The sequence below is a fragment of the Centroberyx gerrardi genome, chromosome 20, assembly GCF_048128805.1.
Source record: "Centroberyx gerrardi isolate f3 chromosome 20, fCenGer3.hap1.cur.20231027, whole genome shotgun sequence".
Lineage (NCBI taxonomy): Eukaryota > Metazoa > Chordata > Actinopteri > Beryciformes > Berycidae > Centroberyx > Centroberyx gerrardi.
The window spans coordinates 14,430,310-14,449,757 of NC_136016.1; the positions used below are offsets into that span (position 1 = coordinate 14,430,310).

Consider the following 19,448-nt stretch of genomic DNA (forward strand, 5'->3'; position numbering starts at 1 on the left):
AACTGGACATTGGGTCACATGTGCATGTATGAATGAAATCCTTCATGTGTGTGCTGGTAGTGTGTACTACACCAGTCAAAAGTTTGGACACAGCACATTTTTCTTTATTTTTACTATTTTCCACATTTTAGAATAATAGTAAAGACATCAAAACTATGAAATGACACAAATGGAATTATGCAGTGACCAAAAAAGTGTTAAACAAATCAAAACTATCTTATATTTTAGATTCTTTAATGTAGCCACCCTTTGCCTTGATGGAAAGGCAAAGGCTTTGGAAAGAAATTCATACATAGGCATCAACTTCACTATTTATATGTGTCTAAGAAACACATTTAGAGCATTTAAGCTTGAAAAACCTAGTACATTCAATCAGGTGTGTCCAAATTTTTTGACTGACAGTGTATATGCCAGTTAAAACAATTCACTGTTCTATTCCTAATCTAGATGCTCGCTTCTGAAACTGCCGCATTCCATTATTAACGCAGACACTTTTCTCTCCCACTATCTCCAGTTTTCTGGCATCGGTGGCACAGAGGGCAACCTGGTGGCTCTGTTCCAAGAGGAGTATGGTCGGGTTCTCCAGCTTCTGCAGAGCTTCAGCTTCTGTCCGGAGAACCTGCCTCCTGCCACCTCCACACGCAAGCCCTTCGAGAAGAAGACTCTCGAGAAGCAGACCTCCAAGAAGCAACTGCAAGGACCTGTGAGTTGAATTCTCACCCCACATCTACCCCCCTTCAACTTTGATTCCCATATTTTGATAATTATGAAGATTTTCAGCACTGTACACCCAGTTATGAACGTGATCTAACCATGAGCCACGTCCTTACGCCTCTTTCAGCCCAATAGCACCTTGCAGACAGATGAGCAGCGTGCGGGGCTTCTGGCTCGCTACGGCCCTGAGAAACTCTTCCAGGCCGAGAGGAATTTCAATGCAGCTCAGGATCTGGACGTGTCTGTGCTGGAGGGAGATATCGTAGGCGTTATCAAGCAGCAGGATCCCATGGGTAGCCACAATCGCTGGTTAATTGATAACGGAGGTGGGTAATCTGTACTCCTAGTCCTGATAGATAAACTGGCAATGACTATCGCACAAAAACTGAATCCCCTGCTTGAGCAGTCAACCAAATAACCAGGCAAGCAAGTTGTCAAGTAAGTTGTGTTAACTTCTGGATCAGTGAAGTTCAGTCCATTGATGTCTGAACCTGGAAGTTGGTAATAATTTCTGGTGCAGCGATGTGATCTATTTCCATTTCTTCTTTTTGCAGTCACCAAGGGCTTTGTGTACAGCTCCTTTCTCAAACCCTACAACCCGCGCAGGAGCCAATCGGACGTGTCCATTGAGAGCCAGTCGTCCAATGAGTCAGGCTACGGTGGCTCCTCCCCCGTTTTCTCCCGCCAGAACAGCAACAGCACGCTGACCTTTAACCAGGAAACGGCCACCGTCAGCTTTTCCGCGACGCAGCCCCAAAGCCATTCCTCGCCACACCCCTCGCTGGACTCTGCCTCCTCCCGCAGGAGCCATCACAGAGATGTGCCTAATCCTAACTCCGCCAGCCACAGCAACTCCATAAACTCCTCACCCAGAAATCCCTCAAATCATAGGGAATTGTCAGATCAAACGTACCAGAGACACAGAGACACGGACCCCTCCTACCGGCATTCAGGCAATCACAGAGACTCGTTTGACGTGAGCCACGCAAACCCGACCGGCCACAAGGACGTATCGGACCTGTCGGAGACGGACTCTTGTTCTTCACACAGAAACAATGGCTCTCAAAGGTATGGCCAAGCGGACACGGGCAGCGGTTCATACCAGTGGCGAAATGGAGATAGTAGCAGCCAGAGGAAGTCTGCTTACGCCCGAGATGAATACATTGAACCGGAGCCAGAACCAGAACCAGAACCAGAACCAGAACAAGAACCAGAACCTGAGAGTGAACTCGATGGTCATCAGGTGAGATTGTTTGACCACTATGATTTATTTTCTGTTTATAATCTGAAATGCACCAGGTCATTTCTAATACCAAAACAAAGGTAGACAAGTCTTTTTTTTTTCATATTTACAAAAAAAGTGAAAACAAACCATAAACTAACCGTGAGATTTTTTTTTTTCTTTTGTTTCAGATTTACTACGCTCTCTACTCCTTCAGTGCCCGTTGCGCAAATGAACTGAGCATCTCGGCCAATCAGCGCGTCCGTATACTGGAGTTCCAGGACATGAACGGCAACGATGAGTGGTGGCTGGGGGAGGCGGGGGGCCGGCGGGGCTACGTGCCTTCCAACTACATCCGCAAATCCGAATATACATGAACAGTTTCTTATCAGGGGGATGATGCATGGAAAAAAAACCTTCTTCTCCCTTGAGAGGGCTCACACTGCGAGAACAGACGGAACAAAAAACAAGCAAGCAGCTAGACACCTGGTGACTTATTTTTGATCTGTTGTCATGGAGTTTGATAGTGAGAAGAACTTCCTTTTTTGGGACTTACTAGTACTGCTGACACTACTCTGAAAGTTAGCATTATATGCCTATATTTATAGACTTTTTTTATTATTTTTACTTGCTGGTAACTTCTTTACCACACTCCCTTTTTGTATCCAGTGAAACACCTGTGAATTGCGGCAGGATTTCTCCATATTCTCTGGGTCTGAAGAGAGTGAATTGTATGTTGAAGAGAACAGCTTAAAGGATAGCACATTGAGATTTGCAATGGAAATGTGAATGCTTTTGGCTCAGACCTGTAAAAACTACATCAGGTGGCATGCAGACAGGCTGATTTAAACACTGTTAATGACATTTTGTGCATGTGGTTTATTACACCACAAGAAGAATGAACGGCATAAAGATTAGATGCGTTTACAGTGTAAAGCAATCAAAGTGTGAGGCACTTAGGTTATCCACTGGTTGCAGGTTTGAAGTGACTGTGGGGCCAACAAAAGGGTTTGAGTTTGGAGTGTTGTATGAAATTAATATGGACTATATGATTTTGTCTTTTCATCAGAGATGTGTTTCCCCAACCACAGCATTTCCACAGTATAAAACTAAAGACATATTTGAATGACATATGACTACATAGGTATGGTTACAAGCACTCCCCTTGAACTTTTTGTCAGTAACCTGAATGCAGTTTTTTTTTCAACTGGGTTGACATTATGTAAGCAGGTGATGACCAGTTTGACCTGTAAGAGGTCGACCAGTAGGGACAGAGATTGTGAGCATGTGGTCAGATCTTAACCCCGATTGATTTCTCCTTTCTCTCCCCATGTACATTATATATATATATAATGCTGTATATTGAGAATGTATTACTGCACCCAGTGTAACGTGATCACTGTTTGAATAAAAAAAACAGCTCAGTTGACAAATCATGACTATCCATGTCTGAAAGATCTCTTTTTTTTATTATTTTAAATTATAAATTAATTATTGTCATGTGTAGGGGGAAGGTCGATACAATGTTATTGCCGTATTTTTGCATTTTAAGGCTATTCATCACTTAATGAAATTAAGTCCAAATGATTTAGACATTTTAAGGGATATTATTTCAATGTTTTACTGCAGTCACACTAATGACAACAGTACAGTAAATTGCAAGAATAATTAGATCGCAAGACTGAGTCATAGTATTTAGTATTTTTCAAAGCATTAAGAATTGCAAAAGTATCATTGTCACCCAAGTTTTGTGATAATGAATCAGCTGCTCTCTTGCAAAGCAAAACTCCTGCGTATTGAGAAACCTCAGTTCACTCTGTAACCCTAACCTTGTATAGTGAACTGATGACCACAACCAATGTTAATGATTTTCGGGACGTCTTTTGTTTGAGATAGTCCATACTTTACATAAACTGAAGCAGTCATTAAATGGGACAACAGAGCACTGTGCCATCCCTCTGTTTCTTCAAATGTATTTGTATTATTATTTTTTCTGTTTTAATGCTAATTCACTTATTTTGATGACCTCTTCAGAAATAAAGGTCGTAGACCAAAAAGGAAGAAGAATTCAATTAAGTAGCTCTAGTCAAATCAATGCAAGGCACTAATGATTAACAGGTAGGTGGAGTGTCAGGGGTCTTTATGCTCCAGAGGGTTTATTTAGGGGGACTGTCTGAACAGAAAGTACAGTATAGACTTCCACTGGTCCGTCATGCCGGCCAGTGTCTACATCACCATGGTCTCCTCAATAGCCATACTCTTAAACTTGTGTGCACTCACTGCGTTTGGACAGGAATTGTATGTAAGTATGTAAAAAGTATAGGTTGAGTACCTTCTGTGTGCTGTCAAAACCTCTAAAAAGGCAACTTTTCAGGAGTCTGTGCAATGTTTAATAATTTGGAAGGGATTCAGAATTGGTTAACTGGTTTGGGGTAATAAAAGTTCTGCATACACCAGAAATGTGTATTTAAGGACAAAAAGTAGGCTAATTTTTTTCAGGACATAGATGATGTTAGGATTATATTATTAAATATAAGACTACTTCAGTCTTGATCATTTTTATTCAGAAATTGGAGGATTTAACTATTAGAGGGGATAAAATGAATTAAAGTTTAACATAAATGTGCACAATAAGATTTGATCAAATAAAGGGTATGAACATACATGTTTGTTTTCATCCACACCATGCTTCACACTGCAGTCATGTATAAGAGCTGCCCAGTAGAACCACAGACTTCTACTGTTGGCCATTTTGTATTTTATCACTAAATGCCTATTGATGACTACCTTCTGGTAATATGTTTTCTCAAATTCAGAAAGAATTTTGCTTCTGTTCCAGGTAATCACAGAAACAGATGATGCAGATGGTAAAAACATTTTTTGATTTGTCTGAAATATAACTTTATTAGTCCCTCAGTACTGGAATGCTCATAAGTTTCTCTTTCCCTCACAGCCTATGATTATGGTTATGATTATGCCACTGAAACACCAGCAGAAGATGTTGATTTTGCTGTAGATGACTGGTTGTATGAGCTGTTGGATCTCACAGGTAAGTGATCTCTGCCTCAGACAGGGGTTAGCAACTCCAAAGGTGAGGGTTTGACTGCCCACATGTGTGCTGTGAAATCAATGCATGCAGCAGTGTGACATCCAAGCCGTAACTTAAACAGATATCTTGTCTGTCTTGAGGTCTACAGATGGAGAAATCAACTGATAAAGATACATCAATTGCATTCTGTGCCTCCTGACTTTTTTTCTTGATTGTTCAATGCTCATGTCAGCTCAGACTTTATCAGTAATCACTTGACGTCATTGTGTCTTCATTTAGATGAGTGTGATCCAAACCCGTGTCTCAACGGAGGCGTCTGTGATCATGCTGCTGGCGGCGGCTTCCTGTGTTCATGTCCTGAGCCTTATTCAGGAAAGAAGTGTCAAACAGGTATGGCTGTCCACCAGTACTCATTTTTGTGGGTCAAAGGAGAAATACCTTTACATTTACACAGTTGAGATGGATATCTATGTGAATACCAACAAAGAATATGTATTTTGAACTCCTGCTTGTTAACATTCTTGCCTGAGAGAATTAAACTTTCACCAATCTGCCATAGAAATCTGCTATTCTGTTGATTTAATGAGAAATCAGTTTTATGATGCCATTTTATGCTAAAATATCAGGTGTAACAGTTTCCATTAAGACAATAATCTATAAGGTTCTAATGTTTTATCTCAATGTAGGGCCAACCTAATTAGTTTTGAGATTTTTTTTAAAGTAAGAAAATGGAGGAAAATATTGGTATAATGAATTTGTTGTTTGTTAAAGAAAATTTGTGTTCCTTAAATTCAAATTATTTCCCTGCATCATTTTCCAATGCACATTAAATCCTAATTTAAAAACCTAAGATGGAGTTTCCACCAAATATGAAATTCAATTTTGAACCGAGCCCGATCCTGTTTGGGCTAAACTTAAATCTACCTCAAGACGGTTCTTCTCAACTACTCTACCATCTCTTTTTCAGTGAAAGATGTTTGCAAGAATGTGAAATGTGGCCATGGAGAGTGTGTTGTCACATCTACTGCACCGTTCTACCAGTGCAAGTGCAAGGCTCCGTACAAACCACCTAACTGCAGGAAAGGTCTGTTTTCATTACTGCTATATAATGTAAATGTCTTAATCATGTTATGTATCTCCTCATTATTTAACAGAATGTGATTTTTGATCCTGTGCTGAATCTAGTGACCAAAAACAATCAACAGCAATACATAACTCTTAATGAGTGATCATTTGCAGCTTGATAATGTGATAATTATTCATGAATGACCATTGAACAACCCATGCACCCATAAGGTTTCTGTTGCAGTAAGTCCTTTGCATTGGAGAGCAGACATTGATATTCCTGTCTGTGTTCATAGCTTCTGCCTGTAGGCCCAGTCCTTGTCAGAATGGAGGATCCTGCATCAAGGGCCCCAAACGCTCCGCCTTCCAGTGTGCTTGTCCTGATGGATATAGTGGGAAGTTCTGTGAAGTCGGTAAATGCAATCAATCTCACTGTCTAAAACAGAAACGTTTTAAAAGCACACATCTCAAAAACCCAGGTACTGACAGGGAAAAGGGAACTTAGTGTAGAAGTCGATTGCTTATGCTGTGTTGTCCATGTTTCCAGGCCCAAATGACTGTTACCAGGAAGATGGAGAGTTTTACCGGGGCACGGTGAGTGTGACAGACGACGGGGACGAGTGTCTGGACTGGAATTCTTATTTCATCCTCCAGAAAGGGGGAGATCCCTTCAAAGAATATGCAGGCTTTGATGGAATTGGACCGCACAATTATTGCAGGTGGGAAGATCTAAGTCCTAAGTAGATGTTGTGTATGTTTACTGTTGATACAACCTTTGTGTGTGTGTGTGTGTGTGTGTGAGTGAGAGTGTGTGTGTGTATTTTCTTGTATGTGGTAGAGAGTGAGGTATACTCCAAAAAAAGTTTGTCTATTTGTTTTTCATTTCTATTTTTGTTTTCCATGTCATCCTGCAACATTTGATTGCACGATATTGCATAAGTGCATTTCCTTCACATTTTGGTGTTTACTGGAAGTGTTGATCTAAATTATTAAGATGCTATTTTCCAAATCCACCCTTGAATCTTTTCGGTAAAAAAAAAAAAGAGTTCTTTAATACTAGTTCTGTCTTTCTATTTTCAAGGAACCCTGATGGAGATGCTAGGCCCTGGTGCTTTGTTAATAAAAACGGCAACCTGAAGTGGGAGTATTGTAAAGTCAAGAACTGTTCTCGAGGTGCAACACACACACACACACACACACACACACACACGGATTCTGCTCTCACCCAGCTCTCATTTGCTAATTTTTCATTTCCATCTCTCCCAGCTCCAGCCGCCCCACCCACCATCTACGAAACGGATGCTCCTCCAGCCAAGCCGGACTTCCTCGCTGCCCAGTTCTCCCAGTGCGGGAGGCCGCAGCCTGGCCGCTCAGCCAGGATCTTTGGGGGGAAGAAGTCTCTCCCTGGGGCCCATCCGTGGCAGGTGTCCTTGCAGACCAGGCCCAAAGGCTCCTCCCAGCCCTTCAGCCACATCTGCGGAGGCATCCTCATCGAGTCCTGCTGGGTGCTCACTGCCGCCCACTGCATGTAAGATCCACTAACAGCTCAGTCCGCTTTGTCAGTGTAGTCCTGTCCTCTTGCAGTGAAAGCAGTGTTTGATGTGGATTTGTATATTGGCACACTCATCTGGCCTGTTTAACCTTCTGTTTGTTTGCACAGTAAAGACGGGAGGGAAATGCAAGTGGTGCTGGGAGGAGTGGACATAGAGAAGGATGAAGAGTTCGATCAGGTCATTCCTGTGCAGAGAGCCATCGTCCACGAGGAGTACAAGGAGAGTCCCTTCGCCCTCTATAATGATGTTGGTGAGGTCCATAGGTTCACAAACACAGCTGATGTTGCATGGTTGACTGTGCCACTCAAGGCAAGGATCTTTTTTTTTTTTTGCTTGTACAAAATCTTTTATTTCTTACTAAAAGAAAGCATCGTACAACACAGCCCAACAACTGAATGCAATGCAGCAAACACAATGAGGAAAACATTCTGCTTTTATTGAGATGTTTGCATGTAGTTTTTCACTGAGCAATGAATGGTAATATATCAAACTAAACAATATATATATTATTGTATTTTTAACTTGAGTCTTTTTCTCCCATCTTTTGCTTTAATAATATTGCTAACACACATTCATTCATTCATTCATTCATTCATTCATTCATTGAATTGTAATTAATTCTGAATATCCACATAATATATGACCTAATTAAACCGATTGAATATTACAATAGGACACAAACAGTACCTTTGTAAATGTTAAAGACAGATGTAGGCTATTGTTAACAATGTTCTTTGCATGGTGCCTCTCCTCTGTAGCCATGCTTCAGCTGAAAGTCATGGACAGACCGTACTGTGCCAAAGAAACCCGCTTCGTCAAGACAGCCTGCCTGCCAAATCAGCCTTTCCAAAGTGGGAGCGAGTGTGTGATCTCAGGATGGGGCGTTACTGAAACACGTACAGTATATTATTAATCTATATTGTCCACACAGACTTAAAACAGCTGTCATAGCATGATGATCATTCTGAATCAACAGGGCGAGTGGCAGCAAAGTTTGAGTTTATTTACATCAATCTTGAAAAATAAGCTTGTACAGCCACTTTAATTCTTACAAGGGAAATGTTTTGAACTTTGGCAGCTCACGGATATTCATCTAATTCACCTATGCCAATATCACGCATTTACATCGGAAAACAGGAGGGTAATGCATTTCTATTTGTCTATTTCAGAGTATGTCATTTCAAGTACACCCAGTATTTTAAATGTCTGATAACAAATTTCAGGGAATGATATATTTGCTCATACTTAAAGTATATTGTATACTCATATTTTAAGTGACTAAACTACCTTTTGCATTTAAAGACACAAACGTGAATTGAGTGTAAATGGCAAGTTATTTTCTAAAGAGATATATAGAAACTTGTTCAATGTGACAAATATCTGGTGCAGAAAATCCCTACATGTATACACGACATCTCACTGGAAGAAAATATATCGAAAATTTGGAAAAACTCTAAACTGTTTGCACCATTTTTGACGAAACCTTCGTAATATTGATGCAAAAGACAAAAAATGAAAAATGTGAAAGTTGGTTCTTTCTATACTTTATTTTACATGTGCCTCAAGTATAGACTAAAAGTAATGCACTTCAGCATTACATTTGAATTTAACGCTAACACTACTTTTTCTCACTCTCTCTCTCTCTCTCTCTCTCTCTCTCTCTCTCTCAGAGAAGTACGGTTCCAACCAGCTGTTGGATGCTCGAGTTCTTCTGATCTCCCAGGAGCGATGCAGGGCTGCCAACGTCTACGGAGACTCACTGGACGACAGCATGTTCTGTGCAGGCAACATGAAAGGAGGTGTTGACTCCTGCCAGGTCTGTACATGTGTGTGTGTGTGTGTGTGAGAGAGAGAGAGAGAGAGAGAGAAAGAGAGAGACAGAGAAATGTGACTCTTGCTTTTTTAACAGCAGATATGCGGCCATACAGTCATGACAATAAAGCAATTTAAACTTTAGAGAGAGAGAGAATATATAGTCTTATAAAACTGACCTCTCCCTCCCTCCAGGGTGATTCGGGTGGCCCCCTGGTGTGTGAGCGGAACGGCACCCACTATGTTACAGGTGTGGTGAGCTGGGGCGACGGCTGCGGCAAGAAGTACAAGCCTGGAGTCTACGCCAACGTCCACAGATTTATCGACTGGATTGCTCACCATATAATCTCATAGAGGATCATTTGGTTATGTGTGTGCATGTGGGCTGTTCAAGACTTGCTGACTTGTTGTATTGTCCTGTGGTAAACTCAGATTTACCCTTGTAAAAATGAGTCAATCAGTATTCAGTGCTTGTCTAAATGTTTGTCAGACCTCCCACTCCGTCCCCAAAATGTCAAAGATCTGTAAACTTCTAACACATTACCTCAATGTTTGTTGATCTTATTGCTCAACTATATCACACTGTTGTGTAGTTAAGGATGGACTAACTGTTCCAATGTTTGAATATTTTCCCAGCTTTTGTCTTGTTCGCAACACTTGTTAATAAACAAAGATACAAATGAAATGTTAAGAAAGATATAAACCAACAAAGAGGTTTCTGAGGCAACTCTTCAACTGGCACTCCCTCCGCACTCAAATGATCAGATTCATCTTCTCCAACTAGACTAGGTTGTCTGCAGCAAGGAAACTTGTGAATGCTTTGGGTGAATCTGTTTTGAATCCAAATGACATTTGACCATACTATATCTTATAGTTATTGGATGATCTGATGAGAAATCATTTAGAGAAGTTACAACTTATCAGTCTCTCATAATCTATAATTACTCTCATAATCAAAATTACTTGCTCTGCATTTTACCTAGAGCCGCTGTCTAGGAACATGATGTAAGAGAAAGGGGAGGAAGCTCTCAGCTGTCATGATGCGTCTTCAAGCTTCTCTTTCTATTGAGTTCAGTTAGCAAAGTGGCCTAATTAATTAGTACCAATTAATTATCAATTATGACCTTGAACCATGGTGGAAACAGGGTAATAGTTTGGGGCTCTTTGCTCGCTCAGGGTGTCAACATGAAATCAGCTATTGAGCCAAAGATGTAGGAGAGAAACCTTCCTGGAGTACTGTGAAACAAAATCAGGCTAAAACCCATGACCCACTGCACAAACCTGATGTGAGCTGTACAATATACTGCTGTTAAGGGAGATATTACATACTGCTCACTTGTCAAGTCAAGTCAAATTTTATTTGTATAACACATTTCATACAGAAAGCATGTGCTTCACAAGGCCAAGCGCAATACATAATGTATACGAAAAAAATCCGAACATACACGTCATCATACATAAAAACATACATACATACGCATGCACACATGCGGAGGACATAGACAATTTAAAGTGCAGATAAATTTAGGTAAAACAGGAGCAGACATTTGCTCTAAAAACCCAACATAATGTGTTAAGTCAAAAGACCTAAAAACAGCAGTAAAAAGAAATTGTTTACTTACATGCAATCATTTTTGCTGAATAGTTAATGAAAAAGTATTAAATATTTCATTTTTTTGTCATATCAAACCATCTTTAACAGTAGATGTTTTATGATTTTCGACTATATTTCCTTCAATAAAAAGAAAAAAAAAATCTGTTTGGCAGTGGGCTCACATACTGTAGTGTCCCTTGCAAATGTATATCTTCGTTCTGACATCTAATTCTTGACCTCAGCTTTCTGAATAGCCTATGAGCTAAGCAGTGTTTTTTTTGTATTTTTCACTTTAGTGCAATGTGTTGCATAACAGGCATCTAAGACCATTAGATACATCAATAAATTAAATTTTAATATAATCATCAGACAAATATCATTAGACAAAACAAACAGAAAATTACAATGAATGTAATATGTTTAATATCATGTCATTAACTATAGAATTGTCCCATGAAGTATTCAATCCCCTACATTACTTTGCTCTCATCCTAAAAATGATCATGCGCTCACAATGTGCTTATAATGTGCTTATGATGCATTTTAATGCCTTATGCCTTCAAGTAAAGCGTGACCTGTTTTTCTTTGGTGTGCCACTGCCATGCATGTGCATACAGGCTTGCACAACTGATCGCCAATAGTTTGCAAAGATTAAGTTCATGTCTGACATGAATGCAAACAGAGACGAACAAAAATGAACAAAAAACAAACCTAGTCAGCAAACCTTCCTGGATAAATAACAATACAAAAAAAATGGTATCATCATCTAACTATAAAGCGAGGAATCTCTGTCTGAGTGAGTGACTGTGTGTGTGTGTGTGTCCTTCGCATATCTCGAGAACCGTTCGTCCGATCGACTTCAAACTTGGCCGGTGTATTGCTGGGGACCCAAGGACGTGCAGTGTCGGATTTGGTGCAATTTGGACACGCGACACGTTCAATATTAATAAACTGTGAATAAACAAGCGGACAGCGCTCTGTGCAGCAGCGTGGCGAACGGGCACTGCACTATAAGTTAACAAACCAAGGTTAAATAAATGAAACCATAGGACAGAAGTGCTGGGCCAAGGCCTAAAACACACAAGCTCTCAAAGAATCAATGCAGCTGGCTAAAGATTGACAAGTAGGTGGGATATCTTGATTGTGATATCAATGAGGTTTGGGGTATTAAAGTGGAGCACTGACTCAGCGGTCTTGCATGCTGTGCTGAGCCTCTCTCACAGCAGCACCATGCTTTCTGCAGCGGTCCTGCTCATCAGCCTGAGCGTACTCACTGTTCATGGATCTGACCCAGCTGTAAGTTTCAAAATGTCTTTGTCAAATAGCCGGGATGATTCATATGATTCAGGGTCAGACATTCTTCTGGTCAAATGATTTAATTTAATGTATAAGTGAAGGAGAGATGCCTCAGGAAGTACTTAGTTAAAAAGGTGTTTATTCATTATTGCCTGTTGATCTGCTCTCTACTGTTATTTTCTCATTTCAGCTGGACTCAGTGTGTAAGAATCTTTTCTACAATCTCATCTACCTTTTTAGTGACACAGTTCCATTCCTCCTCATATTTCTGCTACTTATTATTTTATTCCCCCTCCAAACTGCATCAGCCAACTACTTCTTCATATTTACAACTAAAAACTTTGAACTCTGCTGTATTTCTCTTGTTAATTCTCTTCATGATTTTTGAGATATACGGTTATTGATCATTATTTCTTACATCAAGAATGGTATAATGTTCAGGTGAGAAAGAGTGGAGGATGATCATGTAATGAAACGTGGTGGTCGATGCACTTCATAGGCTTCCATTATATTTTCCCTCAGTTAGGCACTTTTGAGTATTATTTTGACACTGTATGTGTTTAAAAGGTTTATTCCCCTTAAAAATATCTTTATGTCGATGCTTATTTACTTGTGCGCTATGTATTTCTACACACAGGTACATCTAATTTTGTCCTATTTTTATTTTTTTTTTGTTTAAAATGTGCTCCAATTTCAGATCACTATATTCTGGATATCACGCAATACAGTAATTGGTTGTGTACTAAGTTAATGTATACAGCTTTTAGTGTTCCACCCACATGCTTGTATTGCACTTAGAACTAGGCTGTGCCATTTCTTTCTTTCCCTTTTCTATTCTTTTCTTTTAGTTTCTTTTCTTTCTTACTAATCTCTGTTAAGACTGGATATATAAACCATTTTATTGCAAAATCACAATGTTCAAACAGCTCTCTCTTTTTGGCAGACATTGATTATTCATATGACTATACCACTGAAGCCCCTGGTATTTTTATAGAAGTAGAGGATTGGCTGTATGACCTTTTGGACGACTCCAGTAAGTGTCCCTCTGAGAACCTGAGATTCTGTGTGATTCTGGGTGGTGTTTCCGTGTTATCTCCAGGTTGAGACTCTTATCTCTGCAAAATAAAGCTTCCTTACCATTTCCAGATGCTTGTGATCCAAACCCTTGCCTCAACGGCGGCTCCTGCAACACTGGGCCCAATTCGAACTTCACATGCTTCTGTCCTGAGCCTTACACTGGCAAGAAGTGTCAGAGAGGTAGGAGGTCCCTGTTTGGCTTCATGATGAGTTCATTCATTTTGCAAAGCAGTCACATTACCAACACAAAGAATATTTAATTTTCTTTTACTTTATTCTATCTATTTCAATTCTCAGTTGCTATTTACTAATTGGTTGTTTTTGGTTTATCATTCTGTTTTAATAATTGACTGTGATTGCTACGGAAATATCTCCCTCTGTCATCATATCTTATTATGATATGTTTTGTGCACAAGAGTATACACAATGAATTTGAATTAGTCAACTTCCAGTTGGTAACTGTTACTTATGATAATTTGTTTTGGATCCTCAGTGAAAAACATTTGTCAGAATGTCAAATGTGGTCGGGGTGACTGTGTTGTGAACCTAAAGAAAGAGCCGTATTACGAGTGCAAGTGCAAAGCTCCCTTCCAAGGCCCTGACTGCAAGACATGTGAGTATGTCCCAGTTTAGCTTTTAGGTCAGTTTTACAGACTAGAGACTATCTGTACAGTTAATGAAAAAGTCAGTGACCTCTCACAATAGTAGAGCTTCATTTGACCTGAAAATGTGGCCTTTGCCCAATCCAAACTCAAAACTTTCTGTCCAAATTCAAGCAATTCTCTACAAAGAAAATTCCTATTAACCATATTTTTACTGTGACTGTCTAAATTGTTAGTTCTTTTACCACCAATCCAAATTGTATTGCACTCGATTTTAATTTGTATTTGACATGATATAAGTTTAAGTTTTGCTTAAGTAAGTTATTTCTATTTTATTATCAACCAAGTTATTTCTTATTTATTATCTTTGTTGTATTTTATGTAACTTTATGTATGTTTAATTGCTGCGTCTTGACCTGACCAAGACTTTACCTGGTTAAAAAAAGGTTAAAAAAATAAATTAATTAATAAAATTGGACAACAGTTTTTAACCTGAGCAATTAAATAGGAAATTCTGAATGATGCAACCTGAGCCCATCAGGTCCAGTTGGATCCCATTAGGTTTGGTTAGGAATGTCAAGCACTGCTCTATACAGACTGCTGTATGTATGAAATTAACTAATGTATCTGGTCTATCTCTGGTCTATCTCTGGTCTATCTCAGTGCCATCGTCTGCATGTGAACCCAATCCTTGCCAAAATGGAGCCTCTTGCATCAAGGGAAACCGCCGCTTCCGCTGTGCCTGTATGGATGGATATACTGGGAAGTTCTGTGGAACTGGTAAATAGTCTACAAAGATTACAAAGACACTGCAGAGCGTTGGGAAAGCAAGCCAAAAATATTTGTTCGCCCTCATTAAAGGACAAAGCCACCTTTATATCACTCTCACTGACAGAAGTTCACTCCAGTGCAAAGCTGGTATTTGCAATTACCTACGTATAAGATCATTAAATCATTGTGGATAGTAGATGTGACCTCATTTTTATTTTTCTGCTGGTCAATCTGTCTGTAGCCCCCAATGACTGTTATGTGGGAAATGGAGAAACATACACTGGAGCTGCCAGTGAGACGGAGGAAGGGGAGGAGTGTCTGGACTGGCACTCCTACTTCATCCTGGCTCACGGGGAAAATCCCTTCACCATGTATCCAGACTTCACTGGACTAGGATTTAACAACGAGTGCAGGTATTGGAGTGTTTACTGTGCGTATTTAGATATATATTTTTTATTTTACTTCTCTATTTTTTGTAAAGTTTTCAGTATCTATGCCTCTATATGAGTTCATGAACAGTCAAACTTTCCCCATTTCTCTTTGAAAATCTAACAATTGCAGTATAGACCCAGACAATTTCATTTTTGTGGCTATGATTGCATTTTTCAAGAGATGATTTTGCCTGTTTGCAGTTATTGATAAACAATAAGACTGAATGTTGGCCAAATGTTGACTGCTCAGGAAATCATACTGAAAAGTGAAACATCTTCAACCAAAGTGAAATATCACTTTAAATGTTAAAAACGTTCCAAGATATTAAAGCTACATTTTGTGCACTGATATAAAACCTGCAGGACCTCAGAAACCTGAGGTGGTCCATTTGATAAGCATTTATGTCCATGTTACCTCAGGCTCTGAGAATGACATGTTGTTTAAGGTAGACTGTGTGCAAATGCAAACATTCATAGCATGTATGACCCAACAGAAAACTCACCTTTAGTCATTCTTTATTTAGACAGTTAGAGAGGGAGACACAGGACAGAAAGCTCTCAAACACTCCACTATCTCTGGCACAGAATAGATTATTCAGTTATTGCAGATAGTGTAAACAAACATGCTCACTGGGACAAAGATGAAAGTCTAAACCTGGAGTCTAGTGTCTCAATAGAATTCACAATAATCATTTTTTTTAATCGTTTCTTTAATCTATTTGCAATAATTGTGATATGCTCCTTTATATCAGCAGGCTTCAGTTATTTCCCCTCTCAGCTACTTTTGATTGCCTAATTAGCCTTTCAACTAAAAGAATTAGTCCAATAAACTGAACCTCAGGACTCCTAAATGTCCTAGCTGAACTCTGTTCATTATTCCTAAAAGCCCAAAGGAGATCATTGAGTCTCAGATTTGTAATGGACAGCTGTATTGATAAGAAAATTCTTCATTTAGTAGTAGTATATTTCAAAAGATTAACATACATTTACTGCACCTTTTAGGAACCCAGATGGAGATGACAAACCGTGGTGTTTTGTCAAAAGGAAAGGCAAATTGAATTGGGACTACTGCAAAGTCAAGAAATGCTCTGAAGGTGCTCTTCTTACACACACACACACACACACACACACACACACACGCACACACACACACACACACACACACACACACACACACACACACACACACACACACACACATGCCCACAGTGTACTCACTCACTCACTCACTCACTCTTGTCCTCTCCCCCAGCCCCTGCTCCAGCTCCAGCCCCAGCCACTCCTCCCACTCCTGTCAAACCGGACGCAGGTTCTGCCCAGTTCTCCCAGTGTGGGAAGCCCCAGCCTGGCCGCTCAGGCAGGATCTTCGGGGGCAGCAAGTCTTTCCCCGGAGCTCACCCATGGCAGGTGTCCCTGCAGGGCCGACCCCAAGGCTCCACTTTTGACTTTAGCCACAAATGTGGCGGCATCCTCATCCAGTCCTGCTGGGTGCTCACTGCCGCCCACTGCATGTAAGTTCTTTATGGAACCAAAACAAATTTAAGATTTTTAAATTTTTCTGCTGTAGGCTCATAAAGTTTTTTTGCAGTATGAACAATCATGAATACCAAGTGGTGCTGGGAGGGGTGAACATAGAAAAAGATGAGGTGACTGACCAGACCATCCCAGTGGAAAAAGTTATTGTCCATGAGAACTACCGGGCGACACCCAGCGCCCTTTACAACGACGTTGGTATGTCAAAGATACTTTCTATTACATATTTTGTAATCCTTAATTATGGAGCCATTTCTGTTTCAAAAATCACAAATATATGTAATAAAATTAATAGAAATATAAATGGAAAAAGATAAATAAATACAATTCACAAATATGTTAAGATTGTTGAATGCAAAAAAACTGAAATATAAATATACCTCTCCATCCACAAATAAATGATTTCTTACTTGTGTTCTGTAACCCATCATATGATGATGATTTTATATGATGATAAATATGATTTTGAATAAAAGTTTTGTTTTCATAAAAAAAGTTCAATAGGTTTCCACAAAAGTTACAACACTTACAAACGTATATTTTCAGATTTTTAAGGCCAATATATTTCCAGAGCCTAAATAGACATTTTAATTGTTGAATCTGCATTTGTGAATTGAACTGCGTGTTTATATTGTAATGAACCAGCTGTGGCATTAGGTAACAACATGGTTACTTGTGTCGACTGGAGTGTTTTGGTCAGTATTAGACTGAGAAGTGTATCCGATTAGAGGAAGTTTCCACTGCATTACGACAGTTAAAAGATCAGGCGGTTGCAGTTGCCATGGAGATCTGATGAGTAACACAAGCTGTCATGGCTATTTTCTTCTACTTTAATTTTATTGTGCAATGTTCACAGCTGTAATAGCAGTTAGACTGTGTCATTGGCATGATGTTACAGATGAACAGCATAGTTCCTAGCTGTGTTATGCTCTTTTTTATGTTAATGATATAACTGACCTGCCTTTTCCCTTTAATTAACTAATTAATTCAGTCATTCAGTCATTCAGTCATTCTATTCTGTTCTGTCATGTCATGTCTTTCCTTCATTAATTAATTATGGGCACTTTCTGTTTTATTTGTATTCATGTTTTGTCTCTTTCCCCCCAGAATGTCCATATTATTTGATCACTTATTTTTGCAGATAGACAGAAATAATAATGCATTAGGAATATAACATAATCTTTTAGGCCCCTTTATGGAAAAGAAGGGGTTTAATTAGTTTATGAATCAAAGCCTTAACATCATTTATGTCCTGATGCCCTGTATAGCCCTGCTTCAACTCAAAGTCACGGACAGCCCATACTGCGCCAAGGAGACCCGCTTCGTCAAGACCGCCTGTCTGCCAGACCAGACCTTCCCAGCCGGAAAGGAGTGTGTGATCTCCGGATGGGGAGCCGTCAGTGACACCCGTAAAGAATATTTATCTTTTGTCCTTTCATGTCATATTTACAGATGATTTAGAAAACTAAAGCTGGGCAATACTTAATTAAGCTCTTTCTTATTTTTTAAAACTGGGCTTCCTCACTTTCTTGATGCATTTCTGGAGAAAAGCCTTCAATTTAACTCTCGATGTCATTTTTCTTCTCATTCTCATTCAAATTTCCCACTTCCCCTCCTTCAGTGAGGTACAGCAGCCAGCTGGTGGATGCTCGAGTTCTTCTGATCTCCCAGGAGCGATGCAAAGCTTCTCACGTCTACGGAAACTCACTGGACGGCAGCATGTTCTGCGCAGGCCACATGCAAGGAGGAATTGACTCCTGTCAGGTGTGTATGGTTATGTGAAGCATCCAGCAACTTGCAAAACGCTGTAAATACATGCTGCTGCCTTATAGGAGCTGCAGAAACATCCATATGTACATGAGAGGGAGAGAGAGAAGAGGGATACATTGATTGAATGTACTATGTTTTTCATTTTCTTAAAGCTATTTTGATCTAAAGGCTTATGCTTAAATGCTTGAAATGTGTTTCTTAGAAAAATATAAATAGTGAAGTCGATACCTATGTGAGAATTTCTTTCCAAAGCCTTTGTCTTTCCATCAAGGCAAAGGGCGACTACTTTAAAGAATCTAAAATATAAGATAGTTTTGATTTCTTGAACACTTTTTTGGTCACTGCATAATTCCATTTGTGTCATTTCATAGTTTTGATGTCTTTGTTATTATTCTAAACTGTAGAAAATAGTAAAAATAAAGTCATCAGTCCTGTTCTGTATTCGTATGTGGCTCAGACGATACCATTCAAGATGTATTAATACCATTCAAGATGTATTAATACCATTCAAGATGTATTAATACCATTCAAGATGTATTAATCTCCTTTGTAATGGCCCTCTGTAGAAAATATGTTAATCCCAACTCGCCCTCCCTCCCTCCCTCCCTCCCTCCCTCCAGGGTGATTCGGGTGGCCCTCTGGTCTGTGAGCTTGATGGCACCCACTATGTCACCGGTGTGGTGAGCTGGGGCGAAGGCTGCGGCAGGAGGTACAAGCCTGGTGTCTACGCCAACGTCCACGCATTCACCAGCTGGATCAAGAGCAAGATGAACTGAAAACAGTCCCTATGTCTTTGTATGTGTATTTGAGTGAGTGTTTGTATGTGTGTGAGCATCCACAGGCTTGTCCAGTGATTAAAGGTTACATTGTCTGAAAATTGTAGAGTTTGTTTTCTCATTAGGAGACGTTGTTTAAGCTCATTTGTAGGTACACTTGTCTGAGAAATCATTCTTATTTTG

The 19,448-nt window shown here is 39.7% G+C and overlaps 3 protein-coding genes across 6 annotated transcripts in view; all 3 read left to right on the plus strand.

The window, feature by feature from the left end:
* The window catches only part of dnmbp (dynamin binding protein), a 56,281-nt gene extending 52,903 nt beyond the window's left edge, over positions 1-3,378 (plus strand). For 3 of the 4 annotated variants that reach the window (XM_071920331.2, XM_071920332.2, XM_071920334.2), the window contains 4 exons: positions 515-703; positions 842-1,040; positions 1,269-1,957; positions 2,128-3,378. In XM_071920331.2, the coding sequence (XP_071776432.2) occupies positions 515-703; positions 842-1,040; positions 1,269-1,957; positions 2,128-2,313 (1,263 nt within the window). In that variant the 3' untranslated portion in view covers positions 2,314-3,378. The remainder of the gene's footprint in view (positions 1-514; positions 704-841; positions 1,041-1,268; positions 1,958-2,127) is intronic. The other variant, XM_078290648.1, reaches the window with a different exon arrangement.
* A 770-nt stretch (positions 3,379-4,148) lies between these two features.
* Positions 4,149-9,944, plus strand: LOC139928004 (factor VII-activating protease). Its single transcript, XM_071920342.2, has 13 exons — positions 4,149-4,238; positions 4,776-4,803; positions 4,890-4,985; positions 5,265-5,375; positions 5,953-6,069; positions 6,347-6,463; positions 6,598-6,769; positions 7,132-7,223; positions 7,317-7,578; positions 7,711-7,853; positions 8,362-8,499; positions 9,274-9,419; positions 9,611-9,944. Exons 1-13 carry the CDS (start codon positions 4,149-4,151, stop codon positions 9,767-9,769), a joined length of 1,671 nt encoding a protein of 556 aa, XP_071776443.2. The 3' UTR covers positions 9,770-9,944.
* A 2,395-nt stretch (positions 9,945-12,339) lies between these two features.
* Positions 12,340-19,315, plus strand: LOC144542999 (factor VII-activating protease-like). Its single transcript, XM_078290926.1, has 12 exons — positions 12,340-12,358; positions 13,249-13,338; positions 13,452-13,562; positions 13,876-13,995; positions 14,648-14,764; positions 14,997-15,168; positions 16,189-16,280; positions 16,457-16,697; positions 16,775-16,917; positions 17,988-18,128; positions 18,341-18,483; positions 19,110-19,315. The coding sequence occupies exons 1-12, from the start codon at positions 12,340-12,342 to the stop codon at positions 19,263-19,265; spliced, it is 1,545 nt and encodes a 514-aa protein (XP_078147052.1). The 3' UTR covers positions 19,266-19,315.
* The last annotated feature ends 133 nt before the right edge of the window (positions 19,316-19,448 follow it).

Coding starts and splice junctions, on each gene's coding strand:
- LOC139928004 (XM_071920342.2), top strand. CDS start 4,149: ATGCCGGCCAGTGTCTACATCACCATGGTCTCCTCAATAGCCATACTC. Junction 4,986..5,264: donor TGAGCTGTTGGATCTCACAG/GTAAGTGATCTC, acceptor GTCTTCATTTAG/ATGAGTGTGATCCAAACCCG. Junction 9,420..9,610: donor GAGGTGTTGACTCCTGCCAG/GTCTGTACATGT, acceptor CCCTCCCTCCAG/GGTGATTCGGGTGGCCCCCT.
- LOC144542999 (XM_078290926.1), top strand. Junction 13,563..13,875: donor TGGCAAGAAGTGTCAGAGAG/GTAGGAGGTCCC, acceptor TTGGATCCTCAG/TGAAAAACATTTGTCAGAAT. Junction 18,129..18,340: donor GGGAGCCGTCAGTGACACCC/GTAAAGAATATT, acceptor CCCCTCCTTCAG/TGAGGTACAGCAGCCAGCTG.